The sequence below is a fragment of the Lonchura striata genome, chromosome 7 (assembly GCF_046129695.1).
Source record: "Lonchura striata isolate bLonStr1 chromosome 7, bLonStr1.mat, whole genome shotgun sequence".
NCBI classification, from domain to species: Eukaryota; Metazoa; Chordata; class Aves; order Passeriformes; family Estrildidae; genus Lonchura; species Lonchura striata.
The window spans coordinates 13,778,273-13,800,681 of record NC_134609.1 but is presented as its reverse complement, the minus strand read 5'-3'; the positions used below and the strand labels follow the sequence as shown (position 1 = coordinate 13,800,681).

Sequence of the window (22,409 nt, the reverse complement as noted above, 5' to 3'; positions counted from 1 at the left end):
GGCCCGAGCAGCAGGGCAAGGATGCCGGGCAGCCCGGAGCTGAGGGCAGCAGAGCTCCGTGCCGGCACCGGGGCGGGGGCCAGGACCCCCAGTCCGAGGGCAGGGACCGAGAGCAGCTGTGCCTGCGCTGCGTGCCCCGAGCACGCGAAGGAAAGCCCCTCCGAACCAGAGCCATGCTCCACAAATACACTTTCTCCATCTCCCCTCAGACAACAAGAGTTTATTCTGACTCGTGTCAGCCCCCGGGACGGGCCCTTTCCCTGTCTGTGCCCAGCCGGGCCGGGACTCCCCGCAAAGCTCCTCGGCTTTGACCCCCCAGATTTCCCCGCGATGCGATGCTGTTTGCTTTGATTTCGGATTTCGGTGGCAGAGAGGGAAGATGCCAGTTTCGAATTAATGGCGGGTTTAGTCGGCGGCTGGCTGTGAGTCGTTTTCGTTTGGCGAAAGGTTGGACTGCGGGAAAAATAGGACAATTGTATGGTAGGGAGATGAGGTGGCTTTGGAGGCTCCCAAGAAGTCATGATCCCTCCTGGTTTATTTACCAGATACCCGGTGTGAATTTTAAATACATTCCTGGTACAGAGGAAAGGGCATTCGTGCTACATTTTCAATTTTAAAAGACTTTCTTAAAAGGGGGAAGAAGGAACGTGAAAAGCCTCCTTTACCAGGGACAGTAACAAGGAATTTCCAGTGAGTTTAATTAAATCTCAGGAGAGAAAATAATTTCGAGATTTAAATTGAAGAAGAAAAAATACAAATAGAAAACCGTGATTGAGAGTATGTTGAGTCAGGAAATGAATAATTAAGAGCAATTTGTAACTTTTGACACCGAAACTTTTGAGGACACGCCCTGCCCGCTGCATAAAACACAAATCGAAAAGATAAAAAATGGAAATGCTTGAACTTTAAAAAAATCCCGATTTTGCCTTCAGAAGGAAGGGGCAGAAATACAAACCACGATTAAATCCCCAAACGAGGGTGTAAGTAACTGCCTGTTTCCTAATAACTGATTTCCAGAATACATTGCTTAAAATGTGAGGTTTGATTTCCAGGGAGCTTTAACAGCAAACACTCCCTGCTTTAGACATTATTTTTAGTTTTCAGCAGTGCGATATGTTTCCAGACGCGATGTCAGTAATTCCGGTTCCAGTACGATCCGAAACATGTCAGCAGACGAAAGAGGCATTTCACTGTAGCTTGTTTTTAAAAAAATCCAGGGAGATTCCTGACCGATTTTTGGCTTCCGATTAGGGGAAAAAAAACCCAAAAGAACACCAAATCTAAACAAAACAAAAAGACCCCACTAACATAAGATTCGTTTCCTAAAGTGTATTTCTAGAGCTACAGACCTGAATATTATTAAGCAATTTAAACAGATGCCGGCACAGGCTCCTGACACACAGACAGCAGACACGATCGGTACGACAGCGGCACTGTCTGTGCAAATACAGATGCCGGCACTTACATGCAGATAAATACACGTAAATATCTGGCTGCTCTGATAGAAAGAATCTTAGAAAACCACGGGGCAGAACAAAACAAACTCGTGTGAAAAATATCCGGACTGCAATAATTTGAATTATTAATTTTTAATCTTTTTGCATCTGTTGCCCTTTAATACTTTGTAATGCGAGTTATAATAGGTGCTTTGAATTATTTATCATGGAGTTGCCGAAGAAATTGCTATCTTGTAACTTTAGAGGCAACATGTGCAAAGGGGTTCTGAACAAATGGAGGAAGAACACAATATATACCCGCGGGTTTTAGTGGAAGAAGATAAATATCTCCCGTGCTCTCTAAATCCCTAAATATGTTTTTAAAAAGACTAACAAAAGAATGCAAACATAACTCCGGTTCAGCGGGGAACGACGGGAAAGCTAGCCGGCGCCCCGGCCGATCGGGCTGGGAGGGGATGTGTGAAGGTGTTACTGAAGGGGTGGGGGAGATGGGAAAAACTCTATTTGTGCGAAAGGACTTGGATCGATCGCAGGGCAATGAGAGTTTCCACTAAGTTCAGAGCCAATAAGTCAGTGTCAGAAGCAGGAGAGAAAAAAACCTCAACGAAAATACAAACAGATCATTTTTCAGCAAACTGCAAAACGAACTAAGATCTCTTGGCGAGGGAAATACAGGAGGTTAGGGTTGTGTGAAAGGAAAGCTTTAATACAGAGTGCACGCTACAGCTATATCAGCTGGATATTCCGGAGACAGAGACGCTCAGGTAGCAGCGCCAGCGAAGCTGCACCGCCTGCGAGCGGGCATCTCCCATGCCCTGGCAACGGCGAGCTGCCCTCGGCTCTAACGTAGACGTTCCATTCACGACCAACTGCCTCATTACGTCCCAAAAGGAGATATTTCCCTTTATCCCCGTCACTCCGTTTCTCATGTCCACGCTGAGCAGGTGCATACTTATTTTTTTTCCCCCCCAAGTTATTGCTAGAAATGGAGAAAGACAGATCGGGAGAAAAAATGCGATCCTAGCAGTCATATCTGAGAGAGAGCAGGTTTCTGCCTGGAAAGAGGAGGAGAGAAGAAAACGGAGAATTAAAATTCTCCCTGAATTAGATTTGTATGGTGGGGGAAAAAAAAGCCAAAACAAACCCGGAAGAGTACGACTCTGTTATTTTTTTTTCTGGATTTTTTTTTCCCTGTAAAGACCGAAAGCTAATGAGAGAGAGGGTTTGTCTGTAAAGGAACACCAGCTGTGGAACTCAAAATATTCTCTCACTCCCCCTCCAATTTTTTTTCTTTTCTGTTTTTCTCTGTGAGTCCTTTCAACTCGCATCCCAAAATAACGGAATAGGACTGCTTGTATGGGGGACATGCCGCGGGGTGAGGGGAGGGCGGAGTTCGCGAGGAACTGTAATTGACAACGTGATAGAAAATCCTGCAAAGAAAATGAGAGAAAAAGCCCAGGAGTAAAGAGAAGGGGGACTGCGGCAGAGTCCGCCCGGAGCCTCTAAGAGGTCGAGCTCTGGAGTTTGGGAGTGCATCGCTGCCCTGGCTCTGGGGAGAGAAGCGGGCGCGGGCGCTGTTTCCATATTCGGCCCATCACAATGGCCGTGAGAATCCACCGCTCCGGCATCCCGATCGGGACCGCAGGAGGAAAGCGGCTTGGGGAGGGAGGGCGGCATACGGGAAGGTGGAGAACAGTCTTCCTCCAGTCTCGGGAAAATTCATTCTCCCTTCCCTTTCCATCTTTCCTTCTCTTTCTTTCTTTCTTTCTTTCTTTCTTTCTTTCTTTCTTTCTTTCTTTCTTTCTTTCTTTCTTTCTTTCTTTCTTTCTTTCTTTCTTTCTTTCTTTCTTTCTTTCTTTCTTTCTTTCTTTCTTTCTTTCTTTCTTTCTTTCTTTCTTTCTTTTTCTCTATTTATCTCATTTTCTCATTCTCCCTGATTTTAGCTCCTTCTTTCTCTGCTTCTCCCTGTCTATCTTGTCTTGCTTCCCCACGTCCTGCTCCCCACTCTCGACCCCCCGCCATCATCTCCATCCATCTGTAATGACTGGAGAATTTGCAGTACGAGTGGTAAAGAATCCACGACTAACGGTGTGTTTCTGGTGTGCGTGGGTTGTTGTGTTTTTTTTTATTTCTCTTTCCCCAGCAGGGCACGGGGGTGTGAACCAGCTCGGGGGGGTGTTTGTGAACGGCAGGCCCCTACCTGACGTGGTGAGACAAAGGATAGTGGAGCTGGCTCACCAGGGGGTGCGACCCTGTGACATTTCCAGGCAGCTGCGGGTCAGCCACGGTTGTGTCAGCAAGATCTTGGGCAGGTAAGGAAAGAGGCAGCTTCTTTCCCTCCCCTGAGACTGCAACGTTGCACCCCTTCCCCGCTCCAGTATGACCTTCCGCCCTTCCCGTGGCACCGGGCTCTCCCCGCCACGACCCTGAGCGGCCCCGGCACCTTCGCACAGTGGGAGCCTGCGGCTGAGCAGAACCCCCTCCTCCAGCTGGCAAGGACGTATTTCTCCCCCGCCTCCCCCCTTCCCTCACCGGCGGTGTTAGAAAACTCCTGGGAAGACAAAATAATTTGAGAAGAGTGGGTGGGAGGGCGGGAAAGAGAAGGGACGGGAGAAAAAAACCGAAAGAACTATCACAAATCCCCAGTCCAGCTGGGAAAAAAAAAAAAAATCCTAACTCACAACAAGCCGTAAGCAGCCTTACCAAATACACGGGTAAATAAACAAACAACGGGGCAAATAAATAAATAAATGCCCGCGGTAACCGATCATCGCCAAATGAGGTGTGCAATATCCCTAGGGGCACTCAGGGAGACCCGGGGCCCTGGGCCGGCCGCTCGGGAGCGGCGCGGTGTGAGCAGGCGGCAGCGCCCCGGCCGCCGGTGCGGGCGCTCCGCGCGCTGCCGTGCCCGGCGAGGGCCGGGACGGAAACGCTGCCGGCAGCAGAGCTCATGGACAGCGGGGAGCGGGCTGGCGCTGTCCTGCACGAACGCCCGCTTTAGAGGGACCCCGGGGCCGGGATAAACCGTGCTCCTGCACTCGCAGCCCGGCCCCGGTTCGGGAGCGGCCGGCGGGGAGACCCAGGCTGGGGAGTGCGAGCCCACCACTGCCCGTTCCCGGCCGCCCGGCCCGATCCCGCGTTCGGCGGGCTTCACCTCCGGGCGGCTGCATCGGGGAGAGGGTTTCTGTTTCATTTTCCGACCCCAGGGTCTGAAAGAAGTGTGTGCGTGTAAAACGGGGTAAGGGGGAGGCAGCGCCCCTCGCTTCTAGCACACATAAATACATACACGCACACACACACACACACACACACACACACACAAAAAAAAACAACAAAAAAAAAAAAAAAAAAAAAAAGGAAAAATCAAAACCAAACCAAAAAAAAAAAAAAAAAGAAAAAGAGAGAGAGAGCGAGCCCTAGAGATAGGAAGGGATTGCCTTAGCCCCAGGTCATGCCGCCTGGCGCCTCGCGGAGCGGCGATATGCAGCGCCCGAGCGGCCACGGCCCGAGGCCGCGTACCCGCGGGCCGAAGCCGAGGTGGGGCACGGGGCAGGGGTCCGCGGGGTGCTCTGAGGCCAGTGGGGCTCTGGGTGCTCAAGAACGGCAGGCCACTGACCGTCTTTTGTGCAGGTATTACGAGACGGGAAGCATCAAACCCGGCGTGATCGGAGGCTCCAAACCCAAAGTGGCCACCCCCAAAGTAGTGGATAAAATCGCCGAGTACAAGAGACAAAACCCGACAATGTTCGCCTGGGAGATCCGGGACAGGTTATTGGCCGAGGGCATCTGCGACAACGACACAGTCCCCAGCGTCTCTTCCATAAACAGGTAAGAGCAGCCCCGCAGCTCGCGGCCCATCGCATCTTTACGGCCCAATAAAACCCCTTCCAACAGCGAGGACGGCCTAATCTTTCCTCGGTCAGGGTAGATCCAGCCTTCTCCGGTCCCCTGCCCGCAGCGGGACCTGTAGGCATGGCCCGCCAGTCCCAGGTCCGGTCCAGCGGGCGCTCCCTGGCCTCGCCGTGACCTCCGAGCCCAGCTCCGGGCAGCGGCACGGAAAGCAGCTGCCCGTTCCCGCAGCACCGCCCCGAGCAGCGGGTGCGCGGATCGGTCCCGGGGCTCGCTGCGGCAGGGCCGCAGCTTGTGCCCGCCGCCGGCCCGGGAGCCGCCGGGCCGGGGCAGCGCCGCTGCGGGAGCAGCTGAGCTCCCGCCGAGCAGCCCGGCACTGCCGCAGGGTTTGGGTGCTCTTCAGGCTGGAGGGGTGACGGGCTGCGGAGCCGGGGTTTCCCGTGTCCCTCGAACACCCCTACCGGGGTGTGGATGACCTCCAGCCTTGCCAGGGTATCAGAACTCTGAGGCGAAAGGCTGCCGTCATCTTCTGCCAAGCCGGGCTCAGAGCCGCGAGCCGCTGAGCGCGGGAGGAAGGATTCCCTCGCACCCAGTCCCCCGGCTCTCTCCCCATCGCTAGCCTGAGGGAACGGCTAAATTTGCCGGGCAGTTCTTCACCCGGCTGGGGAGCGCTGCTCTCCGCGGTCCCTGTGGCCCTGACTCGGTCTGATCCCTGCTCTAGCAGAAAGCTGGGCAGCCGCCGAATCGATTTCGCACAAGCGAACCATTTGCCCCCCTCCGCCTCCCCCATTTCCTCCCCCGGCTGCTAGGCTGCAGATTTGGTTGATCTTGTCGATGGAGGGACTCAGATTTAGTCTCAGGTTTGAGGTGACAAAAATAACTATATGACAGGCAAAAAACCAGGGTCGATGCAGGAGAAAAAGGAATAGGTGTAATCAAGAACTGACAGACGTCAAAGCGCTCAGACTGCTCACATGCCTGCACGTTCAAACACAGCGTACATCAGATCTTCACACTTTGGCAACACAACACTCTTGTGCACACAGTAACAGTAATTACAGCGTTTTAGTGTTATGTATGTACAGATACCCTGACTGTGCCCACAGAAATACAACCTCTAGAAACAGAGTAATGCAAAGATATTTGCAAAAGGTACACATATAGGCATGATATACCTCACCGAGAGAGTAAAAATATATGAAATTTTGAATGCAATTCCAAATGTATGGCTCTTCCTTTCCAAATAAATATACACAGCGTATGTGTAAATAAACATGCAGGCTTTTGTAGTGTCTACATAGATAAAATGCACAAATCGGCCTTTTTAATATATAACAAATTTAGCCAGAGTAAAAAAAAACCCCAAAACCCAGTGTATTTATAGCAAGGAAAGTAAAAAAACAAATAGCAAGGAAAACACAGTGGTATTTTTTTGTCTTGCACTTTTCATGGCAGATCTATCAAAATATGTCTAATAACTCAGACTGTGTATTTCTAAATCTGGCATCCTATATAAATGGGTTTTAATATTTTGCAAATGATATGGAATTATCCCAAATCATCTTGAAAACAGCAGGTAGAATTAGCTAGTGGAATGTACCTTGGCTAAGAAAGATTCCCTCAGACACACTGTCTCTGTAATATACTGCTAGGCTACCCTAGGAAATTATCCCTGTGTGTGCCATCTGTATTAAAATGGTTATTAAGTTATGAACAGGGTAACATAATACTGATCGGCTAATTATACACCCTCCTAAAAAACCTCCAGGTCTCTGTTACTCTTTCAGTCAGGTATTGAAATAATAACAGCTTGACATTCAGACACCTTACAAAGGCAGCTGTGGAAGGACAGACAGCTATCCCTGTAAGGAACTGAGCTGGTGTATGGAGGTCCAGAGGAATGGCCGTAGGCTCTTTGGAGAAATAGCATGTACAGACCCAACATATATTTATACCGCAGCTAGCTGAAGGGATCTCAGCATCCAAAAGTCACTGGAATCTCAGTCTAATGCTTGCTGGACCCAGTGCCTCACCTCTGGGTTGTGATGTCCCAGGAAGAAAGCTGAGCACCAGATTTGGCTCCCACTATGCTACCCTATCCTACCCTACCTGCGGCAGGGTTTTGGGAGTTTTGTACCTCAGTTTCTCCACATTGGAAATGAAAATTAATTTTTCCCAGAAGGAGGTGGAAACAGATGCCAGTTAGATTTGGCTTATAAAATATTTTGAGGACAAGTGTTTCATAGCTGCTAAGTATTATTATACTAGGGAGGATCAGATGTGACCCACCATGGCACCGGTATTTAAGTGTGTAGTCTCCAAGGCTCAAGAGCATTTTAGCTTCATAAATTTAGTATTTCACCATTCCTTTTAAAAATTCAGACCAAACTTCCCACTGTTCACCTTTGTATGAAGCTCCCCAAAACTCACATCTGTGAGGAGGTGAGCCCATAACACAGGTCATAAAATTTGCAAGTCTGTCCTAGACAAGAACAGGCCAGTGAACTGGGAAAAAATTACAGTGAAATAGGAAATATTGAGTATATTAGGGCCCAATCCTAGTGCTGTGGAGAGTAGCGTGAACTTCATCACTCCAGTGACTTTCATGACTCCAGCTCACAGAACTCACAAAACACAAAGAAGCTCACAATTTAAATATACATTTTTCTCTCCCTCATTGTAAAAATTCACATAGAGAATCAGGACAGTTTCTTTGTAACAGCAAATCCCTTACCTGCAGTAAATTGTCATCTCTCTGATCACCAATCACAAATTGGAGTTAATCTAACACTAAGTCTCTGAGCAGCTTCCGAGAGATGATAATTTTAAAACCTAGCCATCAATAAATATCTGTCTTCTTATACAAAATGTGGAGTTTCCAATGCAAAATCTGGTTTTACTCAGTGTCTAGAACAGTTAGAACTACATCCAGGACTGTTTTAACACCTTGAGGCAATTAGCAAGGCATTTACAGAAAAAGAAGTTACCTATATCCCTAGATAGACTGTGAATACTGTGCTTCAAAATGGAGATGTCCTTGTACACAGAAAAAAAATTACTTTTGTTTATTATAAGATTTTTTGAAAATGTATTAATTACCTTTTATTTTATTTCTGAGAATTAGTCTAAGATTAGTAAAGGTCTTTGGGTGAGAGACTGCAAAACAACAGTTTCAATTCAGTTCTAAAAGTCTCCCTTAAACACTTTAATTTTTTTAAAATTATTTTTTTAATTCTGTGTGTCTACTTTGCACTGGTCTGTCACTATTGCACTGAGAATGGCAGGACACATGTGGGACAGAATGTTATTTAGTTCTGAGTTTTATCAGGAACTTTTTCATTCCAAAGTCATGCAGACAAAGGGTAGATATAAGTTCTAGCGAAAAAACATGACTTAACTGCCCTGTCAAGATTCAGGAAAAAATACTGAAGTCTTCTGCTATGCAGTAGATTTCTTTTAATTATGGGAAAAGTCCAGAGAGTATATGAGTTAATAAGCAAAGTGCACCAGAAATGACAGGATCGAGATCAGTTATCTCTGCGCTAACAGCTTTCCTGTTCCTGCTTCAGTACTTTAGTACTTCAGTACCTAAGCACTTTAGTACGTCAATACATTAAGTACAGTGCAGTATAAACCAATTGTGTATGTATAGGTATACACATATACATACATACAAACAAACGTATATATATATAAACTCATACACATATACACAGTGCATGTAATTGAGAAGCAGCCAAGTGACAGAAGATGTTAATTCTTTGGTAAGCAATTAATTCTTTAAATCACTTGAGCACCTTGCTTCTTGAACACTCTGCCAGCCCAAACTTTTCCATCTATCATGTAACTATAAACCAGTTATTTTTGGTCATTTCAGGTTAGACTGTTTCAAGTGGATTTAGACACTGCTAAATTTAGATGCTCCTTGTGGCAGTCTCCTAAAAATGAACTTGGAGGCAGATGCTAGTCAGAACTTTTCTTTTGTTTAAGAGAACATATAGTTCACCTGAGAACACAGGTTTCATGAGATGATAATCATCTGAGAGAGATCTGAATTAGTGTATGTTAGTAGGAACAAGAGGGAGCACGTCACGGACATACTTTCATGGTACTCTAAGTTATGCAATTGTTGCTTAAGCACTATTTCCTGCTTCCCTTAAATTAATGAATAATTTTGGATTAATGAATGAGATCCAGAAAGGCAAAGCAAAACAGCCTCCCCCTGATTTGTACCTCTATCCCAGTTCTTGGATAGCCAGGTTCAGTACTGGGAGCTCCCAGTTAGTTCTTAGCCAATGCATGCCAAAGGTAAAGCATTTCAGAGTTCAGTCAGTCTTCTGGATTCATTTTTGACCCTGAGTTCCTGAGAACAGACTTAACTAATACCCCATGGCAGAGAAAAGAGTTTAGTGGATATATTATCTCAGTCAAACTGCTGGATGTTTTTTCGATCTTCTCTTAGGTATTGGGTATCCATTAATTTCTAGTGTTAAGCATATGGTTTAGGGAGATGTTTCCATTTTCACAACATAGCAATTGACTAATGATGCCTAGTTAAAGTCTCCAGTAATTATGTGCTTTTAGAATACATATGGAAAGACACATTCATTGACGTGTATTATAAGGACCAGTGAAATATACTTGTACATTGAAATATTATTGAGCATATGGCCAATTTCAGTGGCTGCAGGCTGGCCTGTAGTTTAGAGCAAAGAATAGCATATTCGAATATAAGATTTCTCTTAACAATTCTGACATTAATTTCCTAACATATCTTAAGCAGGTTCACACAAACTCCTTAGAATGCTGTTTTGACATCTGTAAAATGAAAATAACAGCTTTTAGTTATTTTTGTAAAACTCTGTGACCTTTCACTAAAAATTTCCATTGAGTTCAACATATAATGATAAAAAGTTCAAAACTGGAGCTGGGTTGTTTTACATCAGCTGAGGCTTTAGCTCATGCAGTTGAGGTAAATGTAACATTTCAAGACAAACAATTGTCTGGCAAGAAGCAGGCGCATTAGGGCAGGGGCTGTGTTATATGCAGAAGAAATCAGTATTATGCAACCAGAGCTTTCTGAGCCACCCTCGCTCACCAGCAGCACTTGAGAATTCCCCAAAGGACATCCCAGCCAAAGTCACTGTGAACCTCTTCTTGTTTTTCCACCCCCCTGAACAAATCTAGAATTCTTGGAAGACAGGTCTAGGGAGAAGCTGGAAGAGTACAGAGTATCTCTAATGGCAGCTTGTTCATAGTGATCAAAAGCAGTGACAACTGCATTGTCTGCAGTGAACTTGGGGTGAACTGCCCGAATTTTAACCTGCAAGCGTGTGTGTGGGTGTGCATGTCACACAAACCTATCACCACTGCTAGTATTTAGTAGGCACAAGTCAATTTTCTCAATATAGACACCAAATATTTGACTTGTCATATAGACTGGATTTGCCTCTGTCTGACATTGTTTTGGTGTGAGGGAGGGGTGAAGAAAACTCATCCAATGCTACTCAGTGGAGATAACCAAGACTTGTAAACTGGCATTTCATGGAGTGCACAGAAGAAACTTGGGATTCTAGCAGGAATCCTCTCTCCCAGCTGATGCTGAGTCTAAGGTTCCTATGTGGTTTCCGGCATCAGGGCATGCTCTCAAGGTGCAAGACTTCTACTGCCAGCTGCTTTCAGCTGAGCAAAGAATGTAATCGGGTCACACAGGGCTTCATTGCAGGGAATATACTCCTTTAAATTCAGACTCCTTTCCATCAGACACAAACCTGGTATTATCTTCTTTTTATCATTGCAAATAAAGGACAGGCTCATAAAGCAGAGGTTACAGACAATGTTACTGCAGATGAAAGAGTAAATGAATGCTCATAGCATTTCTCTTTGTCTTATTCATCGTATCTGGCCATTGGAAGGTTGTATGGGGGAAGTACAATAAGCTAGCCGCATTTTTCTAATTTTCATATTGCAGAGATATTAGCTCAACAGAGCCAGTCAGCAAGTAGAATTGGTTGTGCCTGGGAAGTTTTGAACTCCCTGTTCTGTGAACCTTGAAGTTCAGAACCGTATCAGAACCCCTTTATCACATAAAAAGCTTGATTTTTTGCCTGTGGTTAAATATTTTCAAGGTTTTACAACTACTGAATTATTGCTGCATTCTGCCACAGAGGTAGCTGCAGTTCCGTGCTGGGCGAGTGAGTCTTATGGAGCTAAACCTCACTTACCAGAATCAGTATTATGTGAAAAAAACTCATTTGACTTTGGGAGAAAAGAGGAGAAAATATAAGTGGCTTGGCCAAGAAATGACGAAGGAATGAGAACAATATAGTGATCTGAAGAGCACAGTCCTTCCAACAGGAAAGGAATTATTCACGTTTAAACAAAGCACTATAGGCAGGAATGAAGGGAGGGAAATAAGAAAGGAAACATTTAAACGGTAGCAGAAGGTATCCTCTGATAGGGAGGTCCATTAAAACATGGAATTGCATACCATAGGAATTCCTGATTTCTTGGAATATATATAAGTAGATGGCATTAATAACAAGCAAATATATAATAAGAAATAATCTTGTGTTGGCTAAAGAGACAGATAATGGTCTAGCAAGCTGGCTGGACTTTTTATGATATGATGACATGGTACATACAAAACTAAGTCATGTTTTCAGACATATAACAAATATCAGAAAACTCCCATCTCTAACCCCAAAGCTTATTTAAACAAAAGATGTTTATTTTACTTGAATAACTACATGACTTCAAAACAATTGAACAAGCCTGAGCTGCACTTAGATTTCATTGTCCTTAATTAAGGCATAGTGAAATTCAAATGGAATTTAAGCTCCCCACTTAAAATCAGAAAAATATTTAGACATCATACTTTTGTTGTTGGTCTCTATGAATAAGCTAGAGACTTCTAAAAGCATTTACCATTGGTCTGACATCCACATAGCTCACTCGGGGTTTAGGGAATCCCATCTGTGTGTAGATGGCTCTAACAATGATTACTACTCATGAAAGCATCAGAAAGGTTTGAGTTCTTCTCCAAAATTATTATTTTTTTAAACTGAGACTAACAGGAATGAGCATTTTCCCCACTGTAATTCAAATTAACCTATTGGAGCCTATTGCCATATTTTTCAGTCCCAACTGTTTAAAAATGCCAAGGTAGAGCTTAACTGTGTAATTGGCATAAGAATCATGACCACTTGTGATACAATGTAGGTTTGCTTTCACTTGTTTTCTATTTTCTACCCTAAATTTTAAAGGGGATTTGGATATCTGACTCCTATTAAACATCTTTAAAAACATCTTAACAATGCAGTCCTTTGAGTCTTCTGAGAGCTGACAGGTCCCTTTTCAAGCCCCCGCAAGCACTGGCAACATACTTTCTTAAATGAGAACAGAAGTTCTCATGCTACCACTTGACTAGAGGAGCTGGAAAACCCAAGAAACCATGGTTAGGCTTGTGATGAAATACTAGACACTATGATATTCAGTGGTAGCCTCCAGTTTTCTTTATTGCCAGTAACTGAGAGCTGGTTTTTCAGCACTTACATGGCTGCCTATCCAGCTGAAAATCACAAATCTAATATCGTGGTTTCCAAACTCCTCAGGGTGCACTTACAAATATTAATTTCCAATCAGTTTACACCTGCTAATATTTCTCAATGCTTACATGTAATCACAAAATTAGAAGAAATGCCAGTGTTTACTATTTCTACTACAATAGCATAAAGAGGCTCTGTGCATAGATCACAAACCATTGTCCAAAACAGGCACAGTGTAAATAGGAATTTCTTTCAAGAGGCACTTTTAGAAAATCAGTATATACACGTCTTGGTTTACACCAGCCCCTTAGCTTCTACTAGGCTCATAATTCAGACACTCCTCAAGGTTTCAGGGGTCCTGAAACAAACATCTTTGTCTGTCATAAGAAATGAGATATGTGGGAAGGGCTCACTCATCAAGTCCAAGTCTAGGTAAAAAGCAGCGCAAAACTGAAGAGTCCTTTTCTACGGGCTCATATTTGACAAGACGGAGGCTGAACATCGGCCATGCTGAAAGAGCCTCCCCCCTCTTTCATGATAAGTAGGCATATAAATAAATAAATAAATGGCATCCTAACTGCACTGAGAACTCAATAAAACAATCACATCAAATATGAGGAGGTATAAATCTCATGTCTGCACAGGTAACCCACTCAATTGCTTTTATTATGGCTCAGCCTGACTCCATTTATTACCATCCGTGGCCTGGGTGAAGGATGTTTGCATGGAGGGTGGTCTCCTGGTGAAATCCTATCCCTGGAGCAGTGACAATCAGCCCATACAGAGGTGGATTTTGGTGGGGAGACCAAAGGCAGATCCATCTGTCTGCATGAAAACTAATCAATAACCCTGTAACTAGACCCCTTGTCACTGGGAAATGGACAACACAATAGTTCAATCCTGGAGCCATAGGAAAGGAATAGCTGTGGTTCAGGTATGAAGAATTACAGGATATATGCATGAAATGTTTGAGACATATGGAGAGAATATGTCTGTCCATACAGACACTGAGGAGGAGCAATGATATAGAAGGAGTGTAGAGGGTACATTAGTATATAGTATGCAGGCAGATTTGAAAAATTTATGTGTTCAGAGGTGGGTATGGGGAACAAAAAAGCTGAACTATACTGCATTTTTTTATACAGGACATTTACATAGGCACTCTTAAGTGCAAGGCAGATAAGTACCTTTGGGAAAACGTGCCTGTTGGTTGGATCCTACATACTGGTATATGGTAGAGAACACATGTATCTGAGCAGGCTCGTAGATGGTGACACAAAATGCTGGTATGCAAAAGGAAGCATATTCAGGAGTTTGATGCAGTCAGGGAAGGATATTCCTTTGTCCTTTGTCTGGCTTGGGATTTATGTGTGTACTAGTTTTGACAGAGAGAAGGAAGAGTGATGTGCCAAAAGCCTGAGCTAACAGACTGTGTGTACCCAGATACACTTCCCAGAAAATGGAAGAAAATGGAATATGAACCATTTACCCAAACCTCACTGTTAATTCGGGAAGGGAGATTCTGATGGCTTGTCTCTGCCTCTATGAAAAATAGAAATAGGACATTCCTTGCTTTTGTCATACCCTAGCTCTGCAGTTCCTGTAGCATTTCTAAAACCTGTACAGCATATTGTTCCCCAGGCTTCTACAATTTCCTAACACATGCACACATACACAGGTAGGATGGAGTTTGCCTCTCCTGGGGGAAAATTTACTATTCCTATGTTTAGCTCCATTTTCAACAGATCCTCCTCCTTCCAAGGTAAGAATTCTTCCCTCTCTTATGGGTCCAAGGCATAAGGGTTAAACAGCCATCTATGCTTGGAAGACAAATTGCTTCAAGATTAGTGATCAGCTCTGCTCAAAATGCCCATCACTGTATTTCAGTTGATAAGGGTGCTACCCATGTTTTCAAGCAGACTGATGTCTGTTTTTGCTAATTTACACAAGGAAAAGCAGAGACTATAACCAGACAACAAAGTCACAAAAGAAACCCTCACGTATCTGTCAGACAGGATGCCGTGTACCACCTCTAGTTCCAGGGCAGTTTGCATAGTTCTGGCAACAAAAAGAACACTCATTTCATTGGTCAGGAAGGAATAATATCACAGCCCTTTGATTCCCAAAATCAATCCTCATTTGCTTCAAGCTGGGCCAAAATACTACAGCAACCTCATTACTCCACTGCCCACTTTCAAGTGCTCGCTTTAAAATTGCACTAGATTCTTTGAGCACTAAGATTTGGGCTCTTCTTAAAGGGATTACTGCCTTTCAATATACCCATATTTCTCTAAAAATTCTTTTAAGAACAAGTTTTGGTCATCTGCCTCTACAAAGAAAGACCACAGCACAATGTAGCTAGGTAATAGTGCCTGCTGTTAATACTTGCCTAAATTTAGGCCACTTCTTGGTTGTTTAACTGCAGACTTTTGAACTTGAAAAATTAAACATTTATACATAAATTTCACATGCATAAATACATATATTCATTTATAAAATCAATGTGAATGTAGGAGATGTATAAGAGAAGAGAAAATGGAGGAATAATATTTCTGAAGAAAAGGATATCATGTTTGCAAACCAAGTGCATGGGGGAGTGTATTTCAGGGATACACTATGTACTAATGTGGCAAGGCAGTCTAAGTAGAGGCAGAGTGGAAAATGTACAATGTCCCAAATTCCCTTTCTCTATGGAACAAAAAGAAAATTTAGAGTTTAAAAGAGACAATATTTGTAGTGCTGATTCTGACAGATGAGCTACAACATAAAGTGTCTGGAATAGGAAGACAGCATGGTTGGGTCGTGTTGGATAAGGAAAGGGCAAGAGATAAGGATGGAGTGAAAGGCTAAAGCAGATTTGAATTGCACACTGCCAAAATCAGACCTGCTGTGGCTTTCCTGAAGGCATTTGGGCCACTGTGCCAAATAAGATGCCAAATTATTCAGTATAAACATCCAACTCCCTTATGTGGTTTTAACAATTTCAGGCTACACGTGTGCCTGAGTTTAGGGTCTGTGAGCATCAAGCAGACAAGATGGGGAAAGAGTAAGTGGGTCTGGCTGCATGTAGATTCTTGTGAGGGGTGCAGGCTGGAGAGCAGGGAGGAACTGCATGGATGAGTTTGTATGCTTGCACATGAGAAAGCACAAACAAATTTGTAAAAAGATGAATGCCATGATTCTAAACCTCCTTTGCAGTTTACATGAGTTTTTGTGACCTGCAAATATTTAAAGAAAAATACACACCTATGGCATACCTACTGCTCTTCATGCCCCACAGACAAAACCGGGAGAGCTGGTGGCACAGAGTGACATGAAATAGAAAGGAGTGTGACCCATTTCAGGTGGAAGTGTACAAGGAAATGCCCCTGGCATAGTGAAAGACAAGGGATAAAGTGATCCTGGGGAACACAGTCTTTTGAAACACGCATGCATGAGGAGGATGCCAGCCCTGTAAATTGAAGCCTTAGTACTATTGAGAGCACCACCTTCCAAAATGAAAGCACTTTCTGCACCTCTTGAATATGCTCCAGGATCACTCTGTGCACACTGAAGTAATTTGAGCATGGAAACCTGGGTGCCTTTGTGCAGATAAACCTTTGAGTCTCTATTGTTCCACTAGACAATCTTCTCTGTAATGGATATTTGGGCGAGACATGCCCTATACCCCACGACATGTGTACAAGGAGGAGCATTGGGCATATCACTAGGGCAACAAGTCCTGCTGGGAGTATAGACTTTTAGCAAGTAGGTATTATTGGTCTGTGTAAGAACTAAGAATAGTCTTATCCATGGAAACAACGTCGCAACTCTGCAGTTACATGCAGGGAGTCACAGTGGTAAGCAAAGGCACAGCAATACGTGGGACTCTGCCCCGAATTCTGTGCCACTGCTTCCTGATGGCCAGGGAGTCTTCTACATGCACTGATGAGCTATGGCTCTAAGCAGATGCAGGGGAGAGTCCTAACAGTGCTCATATCTTCACCAGCAGTTCTTTTGGACAGATGTGGGGATAAAGTGCTGTGGGAGCCATACCACCAAAGTGCAGAGGAAACACAGTTGGTGAGATGAGCAGCGTCAAATAACACAAACACGTGCGGAAGCGTGTGTATGACAAAGAAATGTGTGAACACAAAAGGTATATGACAGGGTAAATACATCTATAAAAGAAAATGTCATGCACAAATGTAGGGTCATGTGCCTCTTGTGGTACCAAGGGAACGAGGGGCATGTATGGCATGATACATTTGTCAGGGAGTGGATATGTGGTAGTCCACCTGATACATGATGCAAGAAGAGGATACCTGGGGATAGTGGGGGCAGAGGAGATTACACAAAAGGAGATATTTCTAATTATAGCTATAGTTTAATGCACTGGACTCTGCCCTTCTCTTCTCTCCCCTCCCCTTGCACTCTTTTCCTCATTACCCAGGTTATCTTGTTTGGGTTAAGAGGCCAATTTCAACAGACTATAATTGAAGAGTGAAGAGAATCTGATAAGATAAGGAAGGGACATCATTCCTCAAGGGATCAATAGAGGTTTCATGTTCCTCCTTCCCCTGCTGTGTCCCTAACAGGCTAACACTCTGTGTCCATGGGCCTGGTTTATTTACTCTGCTTGTCTGCAGGACTGGAAAGGAAGTGCAGGAGTAGAGTGGGGCTGTAGCTCATCTGCCACACAGCCAGAGCAGGCAAGGGGGCATAAGGAAGGGACAATGGTTTCCTCGGGGACTCATGAGGAGACAGGGAGGTGACAAGTCTGATACCCTTCTGGATCTGGCAAGGGCACAGATTAACAGGGGAGGTGTTCACCTTTGGCCTCTTATCTCATTGTGCTCTGCAATGAAAGGATATTGATAATTTTTCTTGATTTAGACTTGCTTTCCCTAGCATCCATGCCCAGACAAGCTCAAGCTTTTTATAAGCACTCACAGGCAAACTCTCAGGCTCTCAGGGTAACTGAGGCATAATTACCCCTTCCACAAAGAGGGCTGGTATCTGCCCCAAGTAAGTTTATATTAGTATTTGAAGTTCAGGCTTGACGGACCCAGTATCTCACAAGCTGTTCTTAGTAGTTTTTTGGACCAAACTGGCATGTTTGGGATCGCTTTAAGAAACACAAGGCTGTCTCAGCAGTGAATACAGGTCCTCGTGGCAGGGCTGCCGGGCTCCCACACCTCAAAGGCAGAGCTTGTTCCACTCCTGACTCATGCTCTTTGGCAGGAGGATGCGTATCTCACAGAAGCAGTGTGAGATCCATAGGAACTCGTGCCCATGTGAGATGCATATGAATGTGCAGGCAGCTGGGGCACTGTAAAGGAGACCCTCCAGGAGGCCCAGCCTCTCACATCAGGCAAGCTCCGTGGATGTTCCCCTGTCCCTGCAGCTGGCATAGGAATGCTCAGGCACAGGGAGATGAGCTGAGAGGTCAGCACAGTACAGGATACAATCCAGATCCCATACAACAGGGCTGGGCAAGTTGCTGGAGAGACTGAGACACAGAGGGGTCTAGGGCTGAGATATCTTCTTCCAGCTGATTTCTCTTTTATTTTTAACACCCAGAGAAACAGACGCTGAGAGCAAGTCAGTCATGCAGTGAGCATGTGGCAGAGTTGGGAATACAACTCAGATCCCCTGACTCCCAACCTCAGGCTTTAACCACTAGACCATGCTTCCCTCTAAGCCACCTTGAACTTTCCTCAGTGAGGATGGGGGCTACTAAGCCTCTGTGGGCTGCAGTTTACCAAGCTGTCAGGAGTGTGCTCACTGGACCGCCTCACCAGAGACAGCCTTCCTCACGCATGCTAAAAAAGTTGAAAAGAAATTCATTTCATGGCCGGTGGTTGCTTAAAAAAGGCGATTCCAGCATATGTATGTGATAAATGTTAACTGTGCATTAATCGCATTAAAGAGGACCCTATAAACTTTTCATTTCTAATTAAATTCTGGCCGGTGATTCTGGCGAAGCCAGCTCACTCTGGGCCTTTGTTTATGTGGAAAATTAAAATGCAAATACAATGGAATTTATTTCCATTACTAGAGTGATATGCTGGGCTCCTCTGTTTAACAGCCTCCAATTATTTTTCAAACAGGTCTCTCTCCCTCTTTCCCTCCCTCTCTCCCTTCCTCACTCCCTCATTTTTTTCCCTTCTTCCTATTACCCTGATGCTGCTACCCCAGTGTGAGGGGTGGGATCTGGTAAAGCAGTGGCTAAGGATCCTGTAATTTGTTCAAGGTCAAATTCAGGCCAGAATATGGAGGAGAAAGTGGGGAAAAGAGTGTGAGAGCACAAACAAGGGAGCAAGGGAAGTAACAAGGCTTGAGCTAATGCAAGGATGAGTAAGGAGTTACCTGTTAGCATCCTCACAGAAAAATATAAGCTAAATTCATTTGTTTGCCAAATCCCAGCCATATAGATGGCCTGACTGAGAGAGGTCACAGATCTTTCCCTGATGAGATATTCTGATGAGAGGGTACAAGTGAAAACTCTCTCTGGAAGTTTTCTGGATCTTTCACAGCCTTTTTTATAGACTTTATCTGGATGTGACTGCTGCTGGGCTAAATCCTGATGGCTGAGTAAGGACAGAACAGGCCCAATGCCAAACACATTGCCTGCGCAGAGCAAATAAATTCATGCAGCAATGACACATAATCATCAGCTGAAAAATAACTGAACTCTCTTGTTCATTTCCAAGGGACCAAATGTGGCCACACTGTCTTAAAGCATTACTGCACAATACCCACACAAGTCAGAAGCCATTGCACAAACCCAGAGATTCATTGTACGTTTAAAATTTTCTAACACATATCTTTAGTGCTAAATGCTGCTGACACAGAATCCCATTCTTTCTTACATATATGAGACACCCAGGTCAGTTCAGGCTTGGGAACATTGCTAGTCAGTCACACACAGATCAGAGGCATCTGTTAACTGACACAGATGCCCTTCTATGCACTAATGTAGAAAGTCATACAAGAAGATCCTTGCAAAGGCAAGCGTGCACTTCACTGAAGACATGTAATAGTTTATAGATCCTTTCACAGACTCAGTCAAATCTATTTGAAACTGCACAGAATTGTCTTGCATGTAATTGTGAAAAACCTGATCCAAAAACATAACTGAAAGATCTTAGCAAAATCCCTGAGTACACCAGAAGACACACACACCTTGAAGCACGCAGCAGAGAACCAGCCAGACATGGCACCCCACGTGCCACACACACGAGAGATGTACCTTTGGCATGCCCTACAGGCAGGGAGAGCTCGTGAGCCAAAGGGATATTCTTTTAGTGCATGTGAGCATCTTAAGGAATCACCTAGTGTAAATGATCCTGCCCCAGCCGAGACAGGGAAACAGGAGAAGGACACATTCACTTACAACACTGAAAAGAGGCCATTACCCAGTCAAACAACCCAATCCCTGACATCATTATTCAATACACAGGAGCCCTGAAATGCACACTAACTCAATCACACGATTACAAAATAATACTGATGGAATCAATGAGACAGACATGCAGACATACAAAGCACACCCAGCCTGGTGTTAATACACAATAACAGCCGCCCAACAAGCGAATACAAAACAGCCATTCACGACCACAGGGCAAAACACCAAACCATGGGGCCACATTCTCAAGGGAGACTTGCAAACTCTGGTAACAAAACCCACCCTTGCCAGAGGGGGTCTTAGGGTATGGGCAAAATCTGGCCGTTGTCAGTCTAGTGAGCAGCAAATAGTAAAAAGCCTTGTTGAGCAGTACAACTGAGCACATTCATGTCCTAGTGAGGCTGGTGGACTCCCAGGGCACTCAGAACCATTCAGGATTGCACCCAAAGCCTTGAAATAGACTGATCTAATGAAGTGACACCTCTCAATGACCAAAAGCATCATGCAGGCACTCTTAACACAAGAAGGGGTGCATGACATTCAAGCCTCACCAAAACACAAGCCATTATAAGAAAGGAAATCCTACAGAAAATTACAAACAAAACAAATTCACACTGTGGACAGATCAAAATACTGTTCAGCACCCAAAGTCACAGAACCATCTCCCAGACGTGCCACTGCAACACAGCCAAATCCCCTTCCCAAACCACAGCAGCACCCCCAGAACTAACACAGCAATTGTGTCTTTCCTCTTCAGAGGGGAAAAAAGCAAAGTGACACATAGAACAGGCTCATAATGCCACAAATAACCAATCCTCCTTGTGCCTTGCAGATTGTGCCAGATCAAGCTAACCCAAGCTTTAACACACAGCCCAAACAGCCAGCTTTTGCAAATCCTGCATGATCTTCTTGGGAGGGAGATGGGAGAAGCACACTGTAAGTCCTTTCCCTGGCACAGCAGGCAGCAGCTTGTAGCAGGTTGCATGCACAAGAATGTGCTGTTATTGAAACAGCCAGCAAGGCTGGGGGAAGGCTGCTGTTGGTTGTGTGTGCCTGCGTGTGTTGTGTGTACAGGAATTCCCCTTCCTCTACCCAGTGCTGCTGCTTGTAGCCATTAAAAAGCCCAGGTCCTCATGCTGGGTGTTCAGTGAGTATTGATTCGGTCTGCAAGCAATTTTAATATTTCTTCAGGGACTTTCCAGCAACAGCACAAGTCATTAATTCACCCTCCCAAATTGCTTATTCAATAGAAGGAACATGGCTCCTGAATAAAGTCCCAGAATTTATGTGACTCACATGAGTCAGGAGGTCAAACAACTGTTATGGAGCGGAGTTAAAAATCCAAATAAAATATTGACACTTTTTTGGGAGTGAGAGGAGGGGGAAGGGGGAAGGGAAAGAAAAGGTATTTAAAATAGGGTTTTGTTGCAATGCCCCCAGGATAAAGAATGGAAAGAGATTGAAGACAAGCTGGAGTTTGTAAAATCAATGGGATTTATTGCATATCCGCTTGGAATTTAATAACTCCTTCCTTTCCATCTTCCCCTGCTCTGTTTGTACATGGGGGAGATAAAAACTACAAATAGCCAGCCACAAAGTACACAGATGGACACCCCAAACACGAACACACAAAGGCAGGTACATGCAGGGATGAATGTTACTGGGAGGCAGTGGCATAACATCAGAAGGTCCTCTCAGGACTCAGTATCTTGACAGAACCAGATAGAGTCATTCACACAGGGAATTATATTATGGCCATATATTACCTGGGAGTGTGTGTCCACAGTCCCAGTTTAAAAAAAGGCTGGGAGGGGAAACTGAGGCATGATTAAAAGACTCTGAGCAAATTAAAAGACTGCTTACTCACAGAGTTCATCAACAGGGATCCAGGTCTCCTGGTGCTCAGTTTGATTTTTTGCACCTGAATGATGGTGCCTTTTAGGAGAATGAGAGCACTCACAGTGACCGAGCTCAGGCCTCAAGAAGGCACCAATCTCACAGGGGGGACACACAAACCACACGAAGAAACAGATCTACAGACACCATGCAAGCCCCTCCATGAGCAGATAGATGCACACAGATACAAATACGTACATGCTTTCTCTAAGCTCATGGACGTTCAGAAAGCAGCAGAGCCAGATCACACACACAAGTGGGAGCTCACCA

General features: G+C 44.7%; 1 protein-coding gene across 8 annotated transcripts in view; it reads left to right on the top strand.

Moving 5' to 3' along the window:
- The window catches only part of PAX2 (paired box 2), an 82,776-nt gene that overhangs the window by 285 nt on the left and 60,082 nt on the right, over window positions 1–22,409 (top strand). For 5 of the 8 annotated variants that reach the window (XM_021547981.3, XM_021547990.2, XM_031505241.2 and 2 more), the window contains exons 2-3: window positions 3,601–3,769; window positions 5,088–5,285. In XM_021547981.3, coding sequence (XP_021403656.1) covers window positions 3,601–3,769; window positions 5,088–5,285 — 367 coding nt within the window. The remainder of the gene's footprint in view (window positions 1–3,600; window positions 3,770–5,087; window positions 5,286–22,409) is intronic. The other 3 variants (XM_021547997.2, XM_031505242.2, XM_021547957.2) reach the window with 1 other exon arrangement.